Below are 19631 nucleotides of genomic sequence, written 5' to 3'. Positions count from 1 at the left end.
AATCCTAATGGAAAACAGACAGAACAATGAGTTGTCTTTGATTCTGCATAACTTTTGATGATCTGGGCATTTCCTCTTTTTAGTTCCTGTCCAATTTCCATCTCCAAATTAAGCAATACTGCATTGGATTGGCAACACACTGTATTTTCCCTTTGAAAAGTTACTTGTCATGTAGTTTTGTTTAGAAATGTTTCAGTAAGGTTTTGTTTATGATGGCCTTTTAATACAACTCATGTAATGAGAAGTGATTAAAAAAAACAGAAAATGTTACTGTGGTCATTGTTACTTTATTCATAAGATGAACATCACAGCCCCTCATATATATATATATATATATATATATATATAATGCTCATAAATCATGCCATTACTGGTGTTAAAATCATGATATCATGATGAATATCTAGTACTTTAGTACCAAACAATAGATTCAAAATTCACAATTGCATAGAGTTGGCTATTTCTATTCCACTATTTCTGTCAGGTTCACTAACATAAAGGCTTTTAAAATATTCTTAGCATAAATGTTCATGAATGTAGATATGTAAAGTACAACACATGTCAGAAATGGTATATGTAATTGTTTCATATTAATTAGACGTTAGCCAAAAGGCTGTTAAAATGGTCTTGCACTTTGTGAATCATATGGTGTGGAACTGAGAAGTTGATGTATACTCATTGTAAGCACTAATAATGTTGTAATTATGAGAACACAGTTATAAAAAGAAGTTAAGAAGTTAATGTCACATTTATTTTCACAAGGCAATAAGAAATAAATAAGTCAATAACAATAAATAAATACCATTAAATAATAGCTACAACAAACATGTCTTCATTTAACACATAAAATCTTCAACGTGAGCTTCAAGTATTTCTGTGAGTGGCAGCGTTCAGCAACACAAATGATCATTGTGACATCCTCACACAGAGTTTTGTCTACTTGTAAATGTCTACACTTCAAGAGAACTTCAATTAAATCTAAATGAGCCATTCAAGTTTCATTCCATTATAAAGTCTAAGTCAGTCCATCAAATGTCTCCATCATCTCTCCCTCTCCTTCGAGGTTCTCCAAGCACCTCTTGGTACCACAGGAGCCTATTTCTCTTCCACCTTTAAACCAAGAAGGTTCAAAGTGGTGATTTTGTTCCTCCAAAGTCTATTTCTCAGTTCGTTCAGTTCTCTGGGCCAAGTGTGTGGTACACCGGGTAGAGAAGAGCCACCACGTATCCACTCCTCCGGCTTTGCTGGTAGAGAGCTGTCATGTCTTCTTCCCAGTGTGAGCTTGGGCATGTAGTGTTCAGAAACCAAGAGTTCTCGACCTCCTTCTCGTCGCTGCTGGCCTGGAGCTGCTTGTGAGGTGTCTGGGTGAAGTCCTCCAGACAATTCCCCATCATCTCTCTGGCTTGCTCCTCAGGGGACTGGAAGGATAGAACGTTGTATGATGTGGTATCGGTGAAGGCTGGACCTTCACTCTGCGTGGTCTCCACGGTTTCATCCTCTGTGTAGATCTGCATTAAGACCACCAGGCACAGGATGAGCAGCCAGCGTTTAGCAGGGCTCTTCTCGGGCGGTGGCAGATATTTGCGCACTTTTGAGGGGTACATGACCCGGGTGTTCCTCTTGCGAGGGCGCACTGGAGCTCCGCGGCCAGGGAGCGGCTGCTGCTGCTGCGGGATCCGCTCGAAGGTGAAGATCTCTGGCTCGGTGTTGCGTGCCACGATCGGTCTGAAATCAAACTGCGGCGGCTGCGACTGGAAGAAAGAGTTTGCCGGTAATGTGAAGACCATGCTGTCTGATCTGGTTAGCATGTTTAGTTCAGGTCAGTTCTGCGTGCTTTGCTCTATGTTAGCCGTTGCCTAGTTCTCAGATTGACTTCTCTGACTTCAGCTTGAGGTTTATATATTTAGATTTTAAGAGACGCCCATAGAAAAGGCCACACCTTTCACTTGGTTACTCAAGACGGAAAAAACATGATTTGAACGAAAAAATTCCTTTTTTTTTAAAGACTCTGTAGTCTTTACATACATGAAGTCATCTCACTGTGAGCTAATTCTGCTTGCATTCAGTTAATAATAAACGTTATATAAAGTTATTTCACTTTAACAGGTTGTAAAGTTTTACATGACTAGATCAGCAAAAACACTCGTAAATTTGGTTCCAGTTAAATCAGAAAATTATTTTACAGTCTGATGCCATATGAGAACCTTTATAAGCTCAATGAAGAACTTTTTATTACCTAGTTCTTTTGTAAACCATTGAGTTTTTGCTTTAAAGACCACAGATCCAAATACACTGATCAGAAGACCCTTTACTGTAACACAAACACACACACACACACACACACACACACACACACACACACACACACACATAGTCAACTCAAGTACCATATTCAGTGAAAAAAGTTGACAAGAAGAGGGATCATTGCTAAATATATGTGATACTGCAAAGAACTAGTTCACTCAAAACAAAATGTTTTTTATTTTTAATAGTGTATTCCATCTTTGCTTATATATAATACTATAATCTGTAATTATTCATGCATTTTGCAAAAGAAGAGTAAATGAGAACAAATGGTGTGGTGGTGGCTCAGTGGTTAAGGCTCTGGGTTACTGATCAGAAGGTTGGGGATTCAAGCCCCAACACTGCCAAGATGCCACTGTTGGGCCCTTGAGCAAGGCCCTTGACCCTATCTGCTCCAGGGGTGCTGTAACATGGCTGACCCTGCACTCTGACCCCAGCTTAGCTGGGATATGTGAAAAATAGAATTTCACTGTATATGTGCAAATGTATAATGTGTGATATATAATTATAAAATTATTATAATTAAATGTGGTCAAATATTATTATCTTTTATATTTCCAAATTTGTAAATAAATGCATTTATAATAAATGTATTTACCATTTATTTGATTGTGGTATATTTTATTTATTTATTTATGTGTTTTAACATTTGTGTACTGTAAGTGTGCTGCATTAACAGAGCTGGGGTGATGTGAAAAGTTTGGAATCGAGCCATGCAGAAGATGTGCCTCACTTCACATCAGAGGCTTGAATATATCAAGGCTTGCTTCGAAGCAATGCAGACATGCAGAGATTTCCTTACAGTGGTTTCATAAGAATTGCCATTCAGAAACGTATTAACCACAAAATGACAGTGTCAAAAATTTTACTGTAATTGGTTTAATCTCATTATTAAAGGAGCAATATCTAACATTGACATCAAGCGTTTAAAATGGGTACTGCAGTCCAAATTCAAAATATTGGAGAGAGTTGTCTCACCCGCACCTCCTCCCCAGACTCGAAGCTCATGCGGGTTGCCAGGTTGAGGACACGCAACAGGAACGAGCAAACTGACAATGGCAAGCGACGAGCCTTACACTGTAAGCTGATCAGCTAATATATATGTTTGCAATGTTTTTATTGGTTGCAAATTATAAACTAGCTCATGTGGATTTTTTTTTATAAATCTGTCAATGTTAGCTAGATGTAATGCTGGCTTCCATGTCTGCAGAGCACTGTGTTTGCCCGCTAACTTGTTTCAAATCTGGCAACCCAGGGTGTCGAACTACTGGCAGTGGGCGGGATCACACAGGCCAAAACACAAACAGAAATTCCGGCCCGGAACAGACATTTCAAAGTAGAATATACTGGCTGTAGCTTTGTTTTCGGAGAAGCCAGTATTTCAACTTAGCATGTTTCTTAAATCTCTGATAACATATTATGATAATTTTATGCTTTAGTATAGTAAATATATTACATATTGCACCTTTTAGCAACATAACACTGAAATAAAAACCCGGAAGTTCCTTAAATGTTATCTAAAACCTTTATCTGTAAGATAAACTTGATATGGAAATACTTTTGGGAAGTTTTCCTGCAGTATGACGTGATATATTCAATCTAAAACCCAATTTAAGCCTAATTGTGCTAATTCTTTTACAGTTATTATGCATGCAACTTCTATGACCTAATAATTTAGGGACTACTTGGAATTTTTGTACTTTTAAAAATGTATTTGTCACACTGCAGTGCCATTTAAAATGAACTAGTGAAGGAAAAAGGTGAAAAAAAAATCTGCTTCATGTGGTAACTTCATGTGGTTATATTCAAGTAAAATAAATAAATAAATAAATAAATGTAACATCCCGAATCAACCTGAATGTATTAGGTTACAACAACAAAACTCATTTTGATTAGAAGTAGAAATAGCTCCTTAAGGTAATAATTGCAGGTTACCACTGGTATGGGTGTAATTAGATTACAAAGTAATTAGGGTAACACTTTACAATAAGTTTCCATTCATTAACATTAGTTAATGCATTAGGTATCATGAACAAACAGTTAGCAATACTGTATATTTGTTAAAGCATTTATTCATCTTTGTTAATATTAGTTAATAAAAAATAAAATTTTAATAGTTAGTGCATAGTGCATTTACTAATGTTAACAAATACAACTTTTGATTTAAAAAAATGTATTAATATATATCTCAAAGTGTAACACATTACATTTTAAATTCTTGTAATCAGATTACTGTTACAGATTTTCAATTAAATTAATTTTAAGTACATTATTTGGGTTAAACATATTTTAAATATTTATGTAGAATACTGTATATTTAAAACATGAATTAAGGCCAACTTCAGTTGTCTGTGTTGTTGATCGCTCCACGCACAGTATGTGTGATGCAAATTCCGTCATCAGCACAGTCTGCGCAGACTGTTCACGTGCCACCTAGATTTTCTCGACATGCAGACAGTTCCCATCCTTGTGCATCGTCGGCACATGCGCCTGCCATTGACTGTACTAAAAGCAGTGGCAGGCCGTGCATTTAAAGTCTAGGCCTTCAGTGTGATTCATGCCATTAAGAAAACACAGTTTCACAATGAATAAGACACCCTATGCCTTTGGGCATCATACATTATGTCGCAGCTAACTAATAATACCAATTGACATTTCAAAAACGCATCCACGCACGAAAGCCAAAACTTGAAACAATGCTTAATGCTCAAGCAAGCCTAATTTTAACGGCAGCATGACTGTTTTGTGAAATGAACGTCTCCTGAACAGACATTCAAAAATCATAATTTTTCATATGAATCTACCAAGGAGGTCTGTAATACCTGGAAAAATCTATCTAATAATATTTGCGATATTTTTTGTTTCGTCAGGGTACACGGTTATGCTGTGTTCCATTCATGCTGGATGAGGGATATTCCTACTTGATATCTCCGACCATAAATGCATTCCATTCCCCGATATTCGGAAGATGACGTTTAAGAAAACAAAATTGCAATGCTCTCGTTAGTTAGCACGGGTTTGACTCTCATTAGAGATGTCTCCTAGCAACCCAACTGATAAACAATGCTGCAGCGCTAGCATTTGTGCCTAAGGTGTACGATTATCAAAAGAGATTATAATTTACCATGTTTTATACACCATGTTTTCTGCAGACATTAGTTAAACAAGCTTTAATATCATGTAACGTGGAAACGAACTCTATCGATATTACTTAATAAAGTGAATGTTTATCACTTACTTTGTATATCTCCTTGAGTGTCGACATGTCGGAGTTGAGAATTTCTGCACGAGTCTACAAGTTGTAATTCTGACTTAAAGATGCATTCCATTGCACTTTTCCTAGTAGGAAGTTGTAAAATCCAACTTTCCGAGTTGAATGGAATGCAGCACTACTTTTCAAAACTTGATCCGACACTGAATGCTCCAGCAGCTTAATTTACACTTAGAAAACTCCTGATGTTGCTATAACAATGCAAAAAGCACTTACCAATTTACTTGAAGTGAAAATCAGTCCTCCTTTCCTGTTTAATAAATTAAGCAATCACACGGTCATGCAAGAACATGTCCTGTTTTTAAATCCATAAGGATCTCTTTCTCAATGACTCATCAGACAGCTTGATCTTACGCTTTTCGCTCTTGAATTATGTACATCACTTAAAGCGTGATTGCGTCACTCAAGGCCAGTTAGAAGGCCTCGACCAGGACATATCCTAAAGATCACACCCACCAAGAACAAATAAATCAATCTGATTGGCTGATGAATCTTACAATCTGACTTTAGTTGCTCATTCATTTGCACCATTGAGGGATTCTGTGTAAATTCTGAAGGCCTGACGGGGGTGGAGCTCGGACTCATGTGCTGTTTCGGGCATGCGATTTGTGAAACAGTTGTCACACTTTGCTTGTAAGCATCAAGGAATACATTCTGACTGGATAAACTTTTCGTTTTTCTCTATTTGTTTGTAGATTAATTAAGAGTGGAAAGCGATTAAAAATACATAGGCAAAAAGGTGATTGAGAATGAAAGGATGAAAAATATATATTTATTTGGCATGTTAGGCCAGCAGAGAAGGCTTTGCTATCTCTGAGAATTCGCCACTGACTAAAAGAGTATGACAAAACAGTCATAGTGGGCTTGCGTCGAACACATTCGTGTTCGCTCGCGGTCAAAAGAGTATACTTTGAAAGGCAACACGGTCAACCGAGTGCAATCCAATCCGGAACTCTGAAAAACAAAGTATAACTGTGCCTTTATATTCATATGTTCATGTTTCTGTGTCAGCTGAAAGGCTTGTATATAAACATTATAATATAGACATTATTTTGAATTCATTGAGCGGAAAACAACAAAGTTTTTTGTGAAATGTGTTTTAAGAAGTAACTTAAAAGTCATGTAATTAGTAATGTGATTACTTTTCGATTAACTTCCAGTAAAGTAATCTTATTACAATTTCAGAGAAGTAATTAGTAATCTGTAATTGATTACTTTTTGAAGTTACTTGCCCAACACTGGTTACCACTTTTTATAGTGTAATAAATACACTTTCCATTATACATTCATATACATTTTAATCTAAATTCTTGATGTTGACTAAAAAAAAGTACATTATGCATGAAATACCGAATCTCTCTTTCCGTTATATCCCTTTGACTAATGTGCTTTTCAGTAAACACAGAATAATTGCAGAGATTTCCTACTAAACAGATTTAGTCTTATCTTCCACAAGAAATAAATGTTGTTGTTGTCAAACACCCGTATGGACAGAATAATTTAGTCTAAAACTTGCCTTTATTTTGGAAGCTAGGTAAAAAATAGCTAGTCCAGTTTGACAGTTTTTTTCTGAATATGTAGCAGTATACAGTCAGCTAGTATGTGGGTCAGTTTAGATGCACAAAACTGAAAGAAGCCAGTGACCTTTTCATCAAGCCTACTGGCCACATATGAGCTGATTGCCCCCACTGTGTCTGACATCAACTCTTTCCTGATACTGTATGAATAAGTGCTTCCGTCTAATCAAATGCCAGTACTTGCATTTCTCACTCTCTGTGGTTAGTAGGGTTTCTGAGCACGGGTCGAGGAATTTCTGCTCCGGGTGAAACCACGAGTCTGGCATCCCTGCCTCTGAACTGGCATGTTTACTTTAGGAAAGGCAGCCGGGGCTTTACTTCATCAAAATGAACACACTTAAACACATACATACTTTACACACACTCCCAGGTATGAGGGTGAATACTCTTGTAGGTGTGAGCCTCGATCAGTATGACTTCATGGTTTCAGTGGTATGGAGCAATGTAGCTTGGTATGTAGAGTATGTGGGGCTTGAGCATTGCGCTTGTGCTTTTAAGCTGAGCTGGTTTTGCTTCAGGATCCATATAGAATTTTACATTGGACATCAAGTGGCAACCCAACACATAACATAAATCGTTTATTGTAAAAAGTAAATAAAAATATTCTTGGCCAAACATTGAAATGGATTAATATTTTTAGGTTACAATGCACCAGCTAAGAACCACTAAATTAGAGCAATTTTTACATCACATCCCGAGTGTCAGAACTCGCACCGTGTACGCCCAGACTTAAAGGAATATTCAGGGTTCAATACAAGTTAAGGTCAGTCAACAGCATTTGTAGCATAATGTTGATAACTGCAAAAAATAATTTTGACTTGTCCTCCGTTTCTTTAAAAAATCAAATAAAAAATAATTGCATTTACAGTAAGGTACTTACAATGGAAGTGAATGGGGCCAGTTTATAAATATTATAATATTCACCGTTTCAAAAGTATAGCCATAAGATGTACACATTATACATGTTAACATGATTTTAGTTTGATAAAATCGCTTACTAACTTATCTGTGTAAAGTTATGTCCAATATTACAACTTTGTTATCATGATGGCATAATGCTGGTAAACTGGTAAATGACATAACACAGACAAATCCCTGATTTTATCACCCTAAAATCACGTTAACACGTATATTTTTTACGTCTTGTGGCTATAATTTTGAAACAGAGTGTATTTTAATGTTTATAGACTGGCTCCTTCACTGGCCCCATTGTAAGTGCCTCCCTGTCCTCCATGATTTTTCTTTTAAATAAATGAGGGATGAGTCAAAATAATTTTTTGTAATAATCAACATTATGCCACGAATGCTGTAAATTTAGCTTGACTAGCATTGAACCTGGAACATTAATTTAACAGGTGGTGAACAGCGTTTCAATTGCACCAGTTAATGTGAACATTCTGACGGTAAATGTTAAAGTCCATTTGAGGTGGTCTCTAAGATTCATAGAGTTCCCATCAAGAAGAGTTTAGTTTAATCTGATCTGACTGTAGAGTGTTGATTCTCATAGGAGGGAACAGTTCTCATGGGCCTGTTTCACTGGCCTTGTGTTCTAGCAACGCTAACAGATGCAACTTGACAGGCAGAACAATGCGCATTAGAGATCTAGGTTTGTTAGCGAGATGTGGGTCATTGTTTGAGGATAATTCTCATTAAAGTGTCTCATTCATGTTCCCACTGGCCACCCAAGTGTCTACGTGCTGATTATCATGACAGTCAAACGTCTTTTATCTGCAATACCCATCGGTAAAGAAAGGGGGCAACTTGTTTCACTTTCAGTTTGGAATGAAATGCATTTACAGCAACTGCGTATGTTTCAAATTTTCTTTACATTGATTTATTTTCTCCACAAATTCTGATTACTGTTACATGTCAGAGTGTTTTACTTACAAATACTACCATGATGGAATGTTTTACAATTTAAATAATACATTACAGTAATTTTATTTTATTTTACTTTATTTCATTGCATTAGATTGGACTGCATTACAGTTATGAGAATGGGGGGCTGGTGCGTAATTATGACTAATGTCACAATTAAAAAATGGTCCTATTATAGGCTTCATTTTCAAAAGTAAAATATAAATGTAATAAAAAATTGTTTTGGTTAAAATATTATATGTTTTGAGACTTACCCAAAGAAACACTTTTAGGATAAAATAATATGACAATACTCTAATATGCAACATTATTACAACATAAGAGTGCTAAAGAGCACAAATAAAATTGTGTTTAATAGATCCCTGGTGTAACGATGCTGGCAAAGACAATGATGACGACGATGACGATGAAGTGACGAACCCGTGCAGTTTATTTTCCAAACGTGGAATCCCAAAACCCTGACTACAAATGTGAACCTTGACTCGACTCGACTCGAGTCGACTTGACTTGAGACAAAACAACAAAGTTACATTCACAATAAACAAGATAACAAGACTAAATGAACTTTAACCAATGAAAAGACAAGACTAATAACGAAGTAATCAAACAATGAACCAATGAAAACAAGACACATGGACAGGAAATCACATGACATGACAGGAACAAGAACTAAACTTGAAAATAAAAGACATGAAAACAAGAACAATACATCTATTTATAGCTTGGAATATTTCCACTTTTGAGTGAATGACAATACCTGACCTTTGCTAAACAATGCAATTGTCAAAGTAGGTGTGTAAGTCCTGCATAACTGGCACACATAACGTCACAATGGATTACCATAATGGATCTTGAAATGCGTCAAAAGAGTTTGACATATTAACTCTCCTTTTACAGGTCTGCCACAAGCCTGTGATTTAAGCCAGGGTGGATCGAGATTAAACTTTGTTCCGTCATTTGACACTTTGATGCTTAAAAAATAATGGCTGTGTAAAACTTGTCACTCAACTCGTGGAAAAACTACCGGCACTCCCTTTGACCATAATGTACAGTGGTCATTAGAAATGATAAACCAAAGATGACCTGCAAGAGAGTGCAACAGTGCCCGCCCACTTATTCAGGCTTCCATAGACTTTTCATAAAATCCTTCATAAAAGAGTTGTAAGCCATGAACCAAAGCAACCAGCTCTGAGGTAAATCACAACACCACAAACTTTGTTTTAAGGCAAAAAAGTATTTGAAAACAGGACAAAAAGACAAAGGCACTAGACTGTGTACAGTACATACCATCTTTCATGAGGGCACAAACTTGAAGCAAGACTTCCATGAAGCATTGCGAATGATGTCATTGAAGAATAAACGATGGGAATATCTAAAACTATTGATTGTAGGTTGTTGATTACAGGTATAGAAACATTATATTTTACAGTTATTGCAAAATATTCCTATATTTAGCTTACAAATAGATAAGTAGTTTAAGGGTGAAGAGACACCAACTCGATTACGTCTTTCACAGTGCGTCATGGAATTGGGCTGTTGCTCTGAGGCATGTTTCGCGGGCTTTGTTGGCCATGGCTCTCTGATTGGTGAAGCGTTCTCTGATGTACCATGGGTAATGTAGTTGTTTACCATGAATTCCTCTATCAAACATGATTTTTAAACAATGGAGTTGAAATAACGCAGATGGATGCTTTCAACGGAAGCATATACCATCAATGAACAACCTCGTGGCTCACGATAGTTCTGCCTACAAAGGTCTATATCAATTAGTCTATGGGATAAATTAATGGGATTTTTACTTATGGAACCAGACTGTTGTTTTATACCAATTAGGAGGATTTGCCTATATACTTGAACCCACACTTAACGCCTACCACCTTAAAAATGTTACTGACCAATCCTACCTTAGTAACTGTTGTCATCCGCCATAATATCAGACAAGCTTTTGCTCTTTTCTAATGTAAGTCCATGGAATTTCTGTGTGTTTGGTCAGTTTTAAACAGAATTGTACAGAAATTATCGAAAAATACAGTGCCGGGCCAGATATACTTGTGATTCAAGGCACCCAGAGAATATACTGTATACTTTATGTGGTATTTATTTATTTATTTGCCTTTTACTAACCTTTAGATAAAACTTGAGCAATGTAATTCTGTGGATTAAACTATGTGTTTGCCCTTATATCCAAATGAACATTTATAAAATAAGTATGGACACCTACATTTGCACTAAGGTACATAAATGTTAATAATTTATATAGTTAGTAGTTCACAGTATAGTCAGAGGTGGAAATTTATGAACTACAACTACTCTCGTTACAGTACTTGAGGACATTTTTCTACTTTTTTAAGTATAAATAAATACGAGTACTTAAATACGAGGTGATTAAAAATTAAGTATTCATCTTCGCTAGTTATTTTTCACTACAATTACAAAAGACAAAAAAATACATAATATTTCTGAATTTTTGGGAAGAAGAAAGTTATAAGCGCTATATCTGTTTATAAACTAAAACATGCTGCACTTAGCACAACGGAAGCCCGCAGGGCACAGCATCATGAGTGCAGCAGCTTGCATAAACTGCCGCCTGTGTCCTCTCTTCTCTAGCTTCTCCAAGACTTTCTGCCCTTTCACTACACAAAAACTGTAATACTGTGATTTTCTGCATATTTCATTTTATTCTTGAAAGGAGCCGTTCATCCAGGTACGAGGGAACCGTCTGAACACGTTTAACCACTGATCAAATTCACTTGTTTTTAAGGTAGGCAATGTTTTAACTGTCAAACATTAACACAATATAGTTTGACATATATGTGGGGATATCTTGTTTATTTGCTACTATATGTTTAAAACAAACTTTTTAATACCTTAGAAAGATACAATGCCAATAGTGTCGGAAATTAACAGGGACTCAGGGCAAAAATGCCACCGAAATTTACAAAAATATCCCCGAAATTAAAAATATGGAGGCAAAAAAATACCCACGCAACGAGTTTCAATGTTTTATTAATAATATCTGATATAGTTACAGTTACATACATTGTGATCTTCTTTTGACGTTTCATTGAACATAATTTTTTTCCCGCCGTCCGATACCTCACACCATCACACGCACAGAAGGGCTCTCTGCTTCTATCAATCTGCATCAGTTCGGTATTGTGCTCCCGCGTTAAATTCCGTAACCGTTCGCCCCTCTTGTTCAAAATAAACTGTCCTAGTGGGTAACATTCTCACTCACGATGCTGTACTGTACTTCCCTGCCCTGCGCTGCTGTTTATCTGTCTGAAAAGCCTTACCTGCTAGAGGCCAGAATTGCCCAAGGGATGGATGTTATATAAAGAAGGTATGAGAAATCACAAAACATAATGTAACCAAATGCTACAATTTACTAAATAATAATATCTCAATATGTGAAATAACTATAATGTTAATTAAGACTTTATTATTACAACTGTAATACAATAATACATATACAGAACAACCACTTTTAGTGTTTGAATCAATCATATCTCTCACTAAATACTGTGTGAAATGTTGATTTTTGCCTTATTTTATTCAGTTGGCATGTAGGACTTGATGACAGTTTGCTTAATAATCTCATTCCATATCTGGATATTTGCTGCAATATCATAGAGGATAAATTTCCTCCTTTATGATATTGCATTATATTAGTTTTGTACAGTATGTTAACTTAATAGCCAAAATACTTGGACATACAGTACGTGAATTAAAATAAACCTGAAATGGGAATGTGTTTCAGTCACAATGAACATGATGTAGTTTAGAGACAATTTAGAGACATTTAGAATGTTACAAATGGTTATTTAATAGAATAATTTAAATAAATGTTGTATTCTTAAAATGTTCTGTTTGTCCAAGAATCCACTTGCAGCAATGCAGGTCTTTGGCATTTAGAAGCTGCTAGTTTAGGATCTGTGAGGAGTCTGTTTCTCAAACTAGAGACTGTAATTTACTTGTCTCTTTGTTGTGCATCTGGCCGTCCACTTCCCTCTCTATCCTGGTCAGAGATTCTTTTTTCAAAACAGTAATGCATGGAATAGCCATCATCTCTCTAAAACAATCGACTTCAGGAGAAAATAGAATTTCAGGAGATAACTGATAGTTCCAGAAATCTGTTATCGGTGCCGATTAATTGGCAAAACCGATATATCAGTCATCCTCTACTATAGATCATAGTGTTCTCATTTCTTGCCTTGAACGGTGCGTGGGTATTTGTGAAAATGCTCTTAACTGGGTCAAATCATATCTCTCAAATAGAATTCTCATCTGTCCCGGCCCCTCTTATTTGTGGCATTCCTCAGGGCTCTGTTCTGGCCCCTGTATTATTACATGCTTCTTACAAAAGTACATGCTTCCTTTACGAAGTGTGTTTAAGTAACATGGTGTATCATTTCACTGTTATGCAGATGATACCCAAATTCATTTACCGCTGAAAACGAATAGCAGGAATGCATTAGAACCCCTGCTGGCCTGTCTAAATGATGTGATGTCTTTAAACTTTTTAAGCCTCAATGACTCGAAAACAGAGATAGTTATGTTTGGCCCTTCTGAGATGGCTGGCTCTGCCAATGTCAATTTGGGACATTTGGCCCTTTTCCTTAAATCATCGGTTAAAAATGTAGGCTTTGTATGTGACAGCGCACTTAAGTTCGATAAACAGATAAATGAAGTCGTTAAAACTAGTTTTTATCTAAGGTAAAGCCTTTTCTGTCTCTTAAGTATTTTGAAAAGTTTATCTATTCTTTTATTTTTGCTCACCTGGATTATTGCAATTCCCTCTACATATGAATTAACAACGCTTCCCTTGCAAGACTGCAAATGGTCCAGAAGTGTGACCATATTACTCTTATTCTACGCTCTCTTCACTGGCTCCCAGTTCGATTTAGAATTGATTATAAAATACTTCTTTTCATTTTTAAATCCCTAAATGGGCTAGCGTCTTCCTACACCTGTTGCATATACACAATCCTCAGAGATCCCACAGACTGTCTGATCTGAAGCTCCTGATAGTCCTTGGGACTAAACTGAAGATGAGGGGTGACCGCGCTTTTGCGGTAGCTGCCCCTAAACTGTGGAACAGTTTACCTATTTATATTAGATCGGCATCATCAATACATGATTTAAAAACTAAGTTGAAAACATGTTTTGTCATCTTGGCTTTTAATCAATCCTAGAGGTTGTGCTTTGTATTTCTGTATTTTTTGTGTGTTCTATGTTTATTATCTTGTTATTTTTACCCTTTTGTATTGTACAGCACTTTGGTCAACATCTGTTGTTTTAAATTGTGCTTCATAAATACATTTGAATTGAATAATTTTTTCAACTGTTCTAATAATAAGAAAATTTTCTTGAGTACCAAATTAGCACTTTAGAATACTTTTGTAAGGAATAGGTGACACAGTATATGTTTGCCATCACAGGTAAAAAAATTAAAATAAATGGAATAAATACCACTTAAAACAATTATTTCAATCCGTAATAATAATTTGCAATTAATGATTTTGGCAGTATTTTTGGATCATTTTAATGCATCCTTGGTGAAAAAAAAGGAAGCATATATACTATATATAATGTCATTTTCATAAAGTAACTTGTAACATAATTTCTTGAGTAGTTTTTTGGCAAACTACTTATTTACTCTTACTTGAGTCATAATATTTCTCAGTACTTCTACTTGTACTCAAGTGAATTTTTTCTTCAGTAGCAGTACTTTTACTTAAGTAAAAAAAAATGGTATGGTATAGAGATGTTAGGAACAGTTCTGTTCATGTTCATTTACACTTATGTTAACAGTTGTAACCACTATCAAATGAGGATTGTCTCTTTTCAGTTGACGGTGATAAGCGTTTGCCATAAATCTGATTCACTGCAATTTCTTAAATAATATTACTGCATGATTTAACTATTTTTAAAGAAGAATTAAAGGAATGTTCTAGGTTCAATACAAGTTAAGCCTTATCAGCAGCATTGGTGGCATAATACTGATTTCCTCAAAAAATATTTAGACTCTTCGAAACAATCGTGGATACGGTGAGGCACTTAAAATGGAAGTGAATGGGGCCAGTCAAACATTAAAATACAAAGTGTAGCCACAAGACGTATACATTATTGTCTTAACATGATTTTAGTATAATAAAATCGCTTACTGAACCTTATCTGTGTGAAGTGGTTATATCCAATATTACAACTTTGTTGCCATTACAACAAAACCCTGTAATCAATATTGGATATAACTTCACACACAAGGTTATTAAGTAATTTTATCACACTAATATCATGTTAACTCTTAAATGCTTGGAAATTCCAACCAAACAATCTTACATATTCGGGTCTTTAGAGACTCTGCATGCATATTTATCAGATATAGATGCCCAGATAGTGTAGGTATTTTCAAGACAATTAGAAAATAATAGAATAAAATATATTTATATATATATATATATATATATATATAGATGTTTTGTTTAAAAAAATATCAAAGAGATAATGCAACAAATCAGGACAAATCTAGAACAGGATTCGTTACTTTCGCTCTGAAAATTCATAAGACACAAATGGCTGTCAAACACATATTAAGATACACATAAACCACACAAGCTACACATATTTATTATCTCAGGCACTTATTTAGTCTAAATAGATGCACAACTTACATGATTTCAGTAGTAAACCCAAATGACAATAGTTAAATCATAGTTTTTTTTGTTCATGTGTTTTACCTGCTATAGTTTACTTCCACGTTGCTTCTTTGAGTAAAAAATTGCATGTATAATATGCATGTTTACACAGATATGAAGTACTGATAAGTCACCATTGTTGCACAGAAAATCAACAAGATATAGTAATTATTTGTACGAATATAGAAACCATTTATCTTGTAATAAACAAATAAATAGATATCCTGCGTGATTGAACGACAACAAAAAAACAAACACTATTACATATCTCGGTATTTAATGACCCTATACACTTTTGGTACTTAAGCCATTATAAAAAAAATATTTTGCAATTTCTTTGTGTGTGTGTGTGTGTGTGTGTGTGTGTTACACTTTTTAAAAGAGAAAGATTAATGGGTACTAAAAAGGTGTGGTCCTTACACTTTATGCACTTTATGCAGATGTATACAATGTGACCATGATAATTAAATGTTTATTTATTTATATTTAAATAGAGCATAATTATAAAGGTCTGCTTATATCAATTAACCTAAATAGGCCTATTTTTTTTTATCTAATATATAATAATATATAGTTTAAAATGATGGCATAATATAGATAAATAAAAAATTAAAAAAACATAATGTTTGATTAAACAATTCAATAGCATCAATCAGTAAATTACTGACACATATTTGTGAGGAAATTGAGATGTTTTACACTGTGTGCTTGCAATAGGCCCACTGCCAACTCGGTAAACATATTTGTGTAAATGAAACACTGAAAACGTACTTATGATGAACAAAGCATTGATTGTGTAAAAATAATAGATCGTACTGTACTGATCGTACAGTAATAATAGCACAAATATTTTTAGTTAATTCGTTTGTTTAAGATAATTACTTTAAACCTTTCCCAGCTTGGTAAATTGCATGTAAAATTTATAAAGTTATGCGCCAAGTTATAAAAAATAAAATAAAATGACAAGAGACACTATACGTTCCCTTTTCAGCACCCACACAGGCTCTTAAGAAGCACTTACAAAGTATAATTTTGGGAAATGCACGTGATAAAGGAAAGTGCATTCGTAACTTCACACATAGAGAACCCCTGTAAGAGCTAATATTGATTGTTTTAATGGGCTGCGCCACTCTTCACTTTGCTGGCAACTTCTTGGGACTAAATTTATTTATGTATTTATTTATTTTTTGAGGGGTGGTGCAGGTTGTTTTTTACCATACCATAGGTTTTTGTGAAACGCCGCCACTGGGGTCAACTAAAGCTGAAGTGTGCAATTTCTACATCACTAGCGCCACCGTACGGAATTGCAAAAATAAACATTGTTTCCAAAACAGCTGTCCGAATACACCCCCTGACTGTCGCCGATTGACCAAACAGATATTCCCGCTCCCAGCTCACGCCATTGGTCGAGTCAACATTGTTGTGTCAAGCTTGACGGTCCGCTAGACACAAAGCAATATTTATAGTGTCACAGAGAACCAATGTTGACAGTTTTCAAGAAAATGAACCTTTGCATGGCTTACATATAGATGTTTCTGTATATAAAGCTGGGATAAAAGAAACCATTTTAACACTGAAAACGTTACGCACTTCAGTTTTAATGTTGTGAACATAAATCTTAATTTGCCCCCGCACATCATTTTACACTTCATGAGAATGGCCTTTGGCATGAACTAAGTGACTAATATGTTTCTATCCTCTATGAAAAAACTCAAGCTAGTGTGATCATGAAATCGATGATGATGATGATGATGATGATAATTAGGTTTTACTGTGTATGGCATTGTACCACACCTGCTGTCTACATAACAAAATAAGCAGACAGGTGAAAGCATGACGCAATTAGTGTCTTCTCTTCTTGACTCAAATCTAATTTATGCTAAAACAGACATGTACGTACAGTTTTAATGAGATAAAAGGCTTTTCTGAAACCCTTAGCAGGTGTTGTTCCTCACACAGGTGTTCTACAGACAGGTGTTCTTGAGGTGTTTAAAAAAAAAATGATAATGATGTCATTATTAACAGAGATTTTACTTTGCCTTAAACATCCTTAACGGGATAAATCACCTGAAATAAAAAATTCTGTCATCATTTAATCACCCTCATGTTGTTCCACATCCTAATAACGTTTTTTATTGTGCGGAACACAAAATGAGATGTTAGGCAGAATGTTAGTCTCAGTAACAATTCACTTTCATTCACATTCACTATATTATGACAGCTTTAATGTGGCTTGTCCGATCAAATTTTAGAGCTAAAATTTGCTCCTAAATACCACAGGAGTTGGTGTACTGTATATATATATATATATATTTAAATCATCATTCATCACATTGTACAGTGACAGTCACATTTACAGAAAAATCAGAATGTATTTGCTCAGATTTATAGCTGGCTTTTATGGGAAGCCTGTGAACATGAATTAATCTTTCATCACAGTTGCCTAAGGGAGGAGAAGGATTCAGAAATAGAGAGAGAAAATCTGTAATTCAGAAATGTATGCACAGAAGGGCGTTTCGGTAAGTGTGAGTCGATGTCTGTGACTGTCACTTTGTTTTGATGACAGTGAGATTAGTGTCCGTGCAGCCGTTCTCACATGGCACAACTGTATGAATTGAACAGGTAGTCAACCATCAATGTCATATTCAAAGATTACAGATTGGTGAATGGTGACTGAGGTCACCTAACATCTCTTTACAACATAGACTGAATTAGACCTTGCATTCCCCACATGAGCACTATAGTTCAATGTGTCTGTAGCACATGTACTGACTGCAAAGCCACAGGTCTGACAATAAATAAGATGATAATTTGGAGATATACCCTGAACATGGTATACTTTGAAGTCCTTGGCATACCATATAAATACCATGGTACATTCATTACCATGTAATACAATATATATATATATATATACAGATTAACATATTTAAGTTTTTTTTTTTATTAAATTGTGTAATTTTAAACAACATTTAATTATTAAAACTTAGGGGGCCTGGCGAGCTCAGCGAGTATACTACCCCCCCTGGAGTCGCGAGTTCGAATCCAAGGCGTGCTGAGTGACTCCAGCCAGGTCTTCTAAGCAACCAAATTGGCCCTGTTGCTAGGGAGGGTAGAGTCACATGGGGTAACCTCCTCGTGGTCACGATTAGTGGTTCTCGCTCTTAGTGGGGTGCATGGTAAGTTGTGCGTGGATCGCGGAGAGCAGCATGAGCCTCCACATGCTGGGAGTCTCCGCGGTGTCATGCACAGCGAGCCACGTGATAAGATGCGTGGATTGACGGCCTCAGAAGCGGAGGCAACTGAGACTTGTCCTCCACCACCCAGATTGAGGTAACCGCACCACCACGAGGACCTACTAAGTAGTGGGAATTTGACATTCCAAATTGGGAGAAAAGGGAATAAAAATAAAAATAAAATAAAATATATATTTTTTATATTTCATTTTGTTAAATATTTCTTGATCTGAAGTAATTTTTTTATGAAAATGTAAATGCCTAAATCTTAAAATTATTTTTTGAATGTATCAAAGTACTATGGTATTACCATCTGACATCATCATTTTACCATGGTACCACAATATGACTTTTTTTGTAAGGTTTATAAAATGTAAATAGAGCTGATTAAATTATTTAAAAACTTTGCTCATGAAAACGACACATGCCATTCTTAGAAAACTTTATTATTATATATATTTTTATAATATAATGTAATATCAATTATATTTAATAATTATATTTAATTGATATTCATTCTAATTATATTTAACCCTTGTGCGACCTTCGGGACATTTTTGTCTTTTTCATTAAATTTTTTTCGATCATTTTGGCTGTGTTAATGCCAAAGGTGTGTATTTTTGGGGGAGTTTTGATATTTCAACCTCAGTTCCTAAAATACATCTAT

At 35.4% G+C, this 19631-nt stretch overlaps 1 protein-coding gene across 1 annotated transcript; it reads right to left on the bottom strand.

The window, feature by feature from the left end:
- Window positions 1-729: 729 nt before the first annotated feature.
- LOC127438011 (uncharacterized) lies at window positions 730-1891 on the bottom strand. Its single transcript, XM_051693223.1, has one exon. It carries the CDS (start codon window positions 1806-1808, stop codon window positions 1173-1175), a length of 636 nt encoding a protein of 211 aa, XP_051549183.1. The 5' UTR covers window positions 1809-1891; the 3' UTR covers window positions 730-1172.
- Between the last annotated feature and the right edge of the window lie 17740 nt (window positions 1892-19631).

Source organism: Myxocyprinus asiaticus, chromosome 4, assembly GCF_019703515.2.
Source record: "Myxocyprinus asiaticus isolate MX2 ecotype Aquarium Trade chromosome 4, UBuf_Myxa_2, whole genome shotgun sequence".
In the NCBI taxonomy this organism is placed as follows: Eukaryota; Metazoa; Chordata; class Actinopteri; order Cypriniformes; family Catostomidae; genus Myxocyprinus; species Myxocyprinus asiaticus.
The sequence above is the reverse complement of the archived record's forward strand: the minus strand, read 5'-3'. Positions and strand labels throughout refer to the sequence as shown.

Excerpts from the sequence above, each read along its gene's own strand:
- LOC127438011 (XM_051693223.1), bottom strand. The coding sequence starts at position 1,808 with ATGCTAACCAGATCAGACAGCATGGTCTTCACATTACCGGCAAACTCT.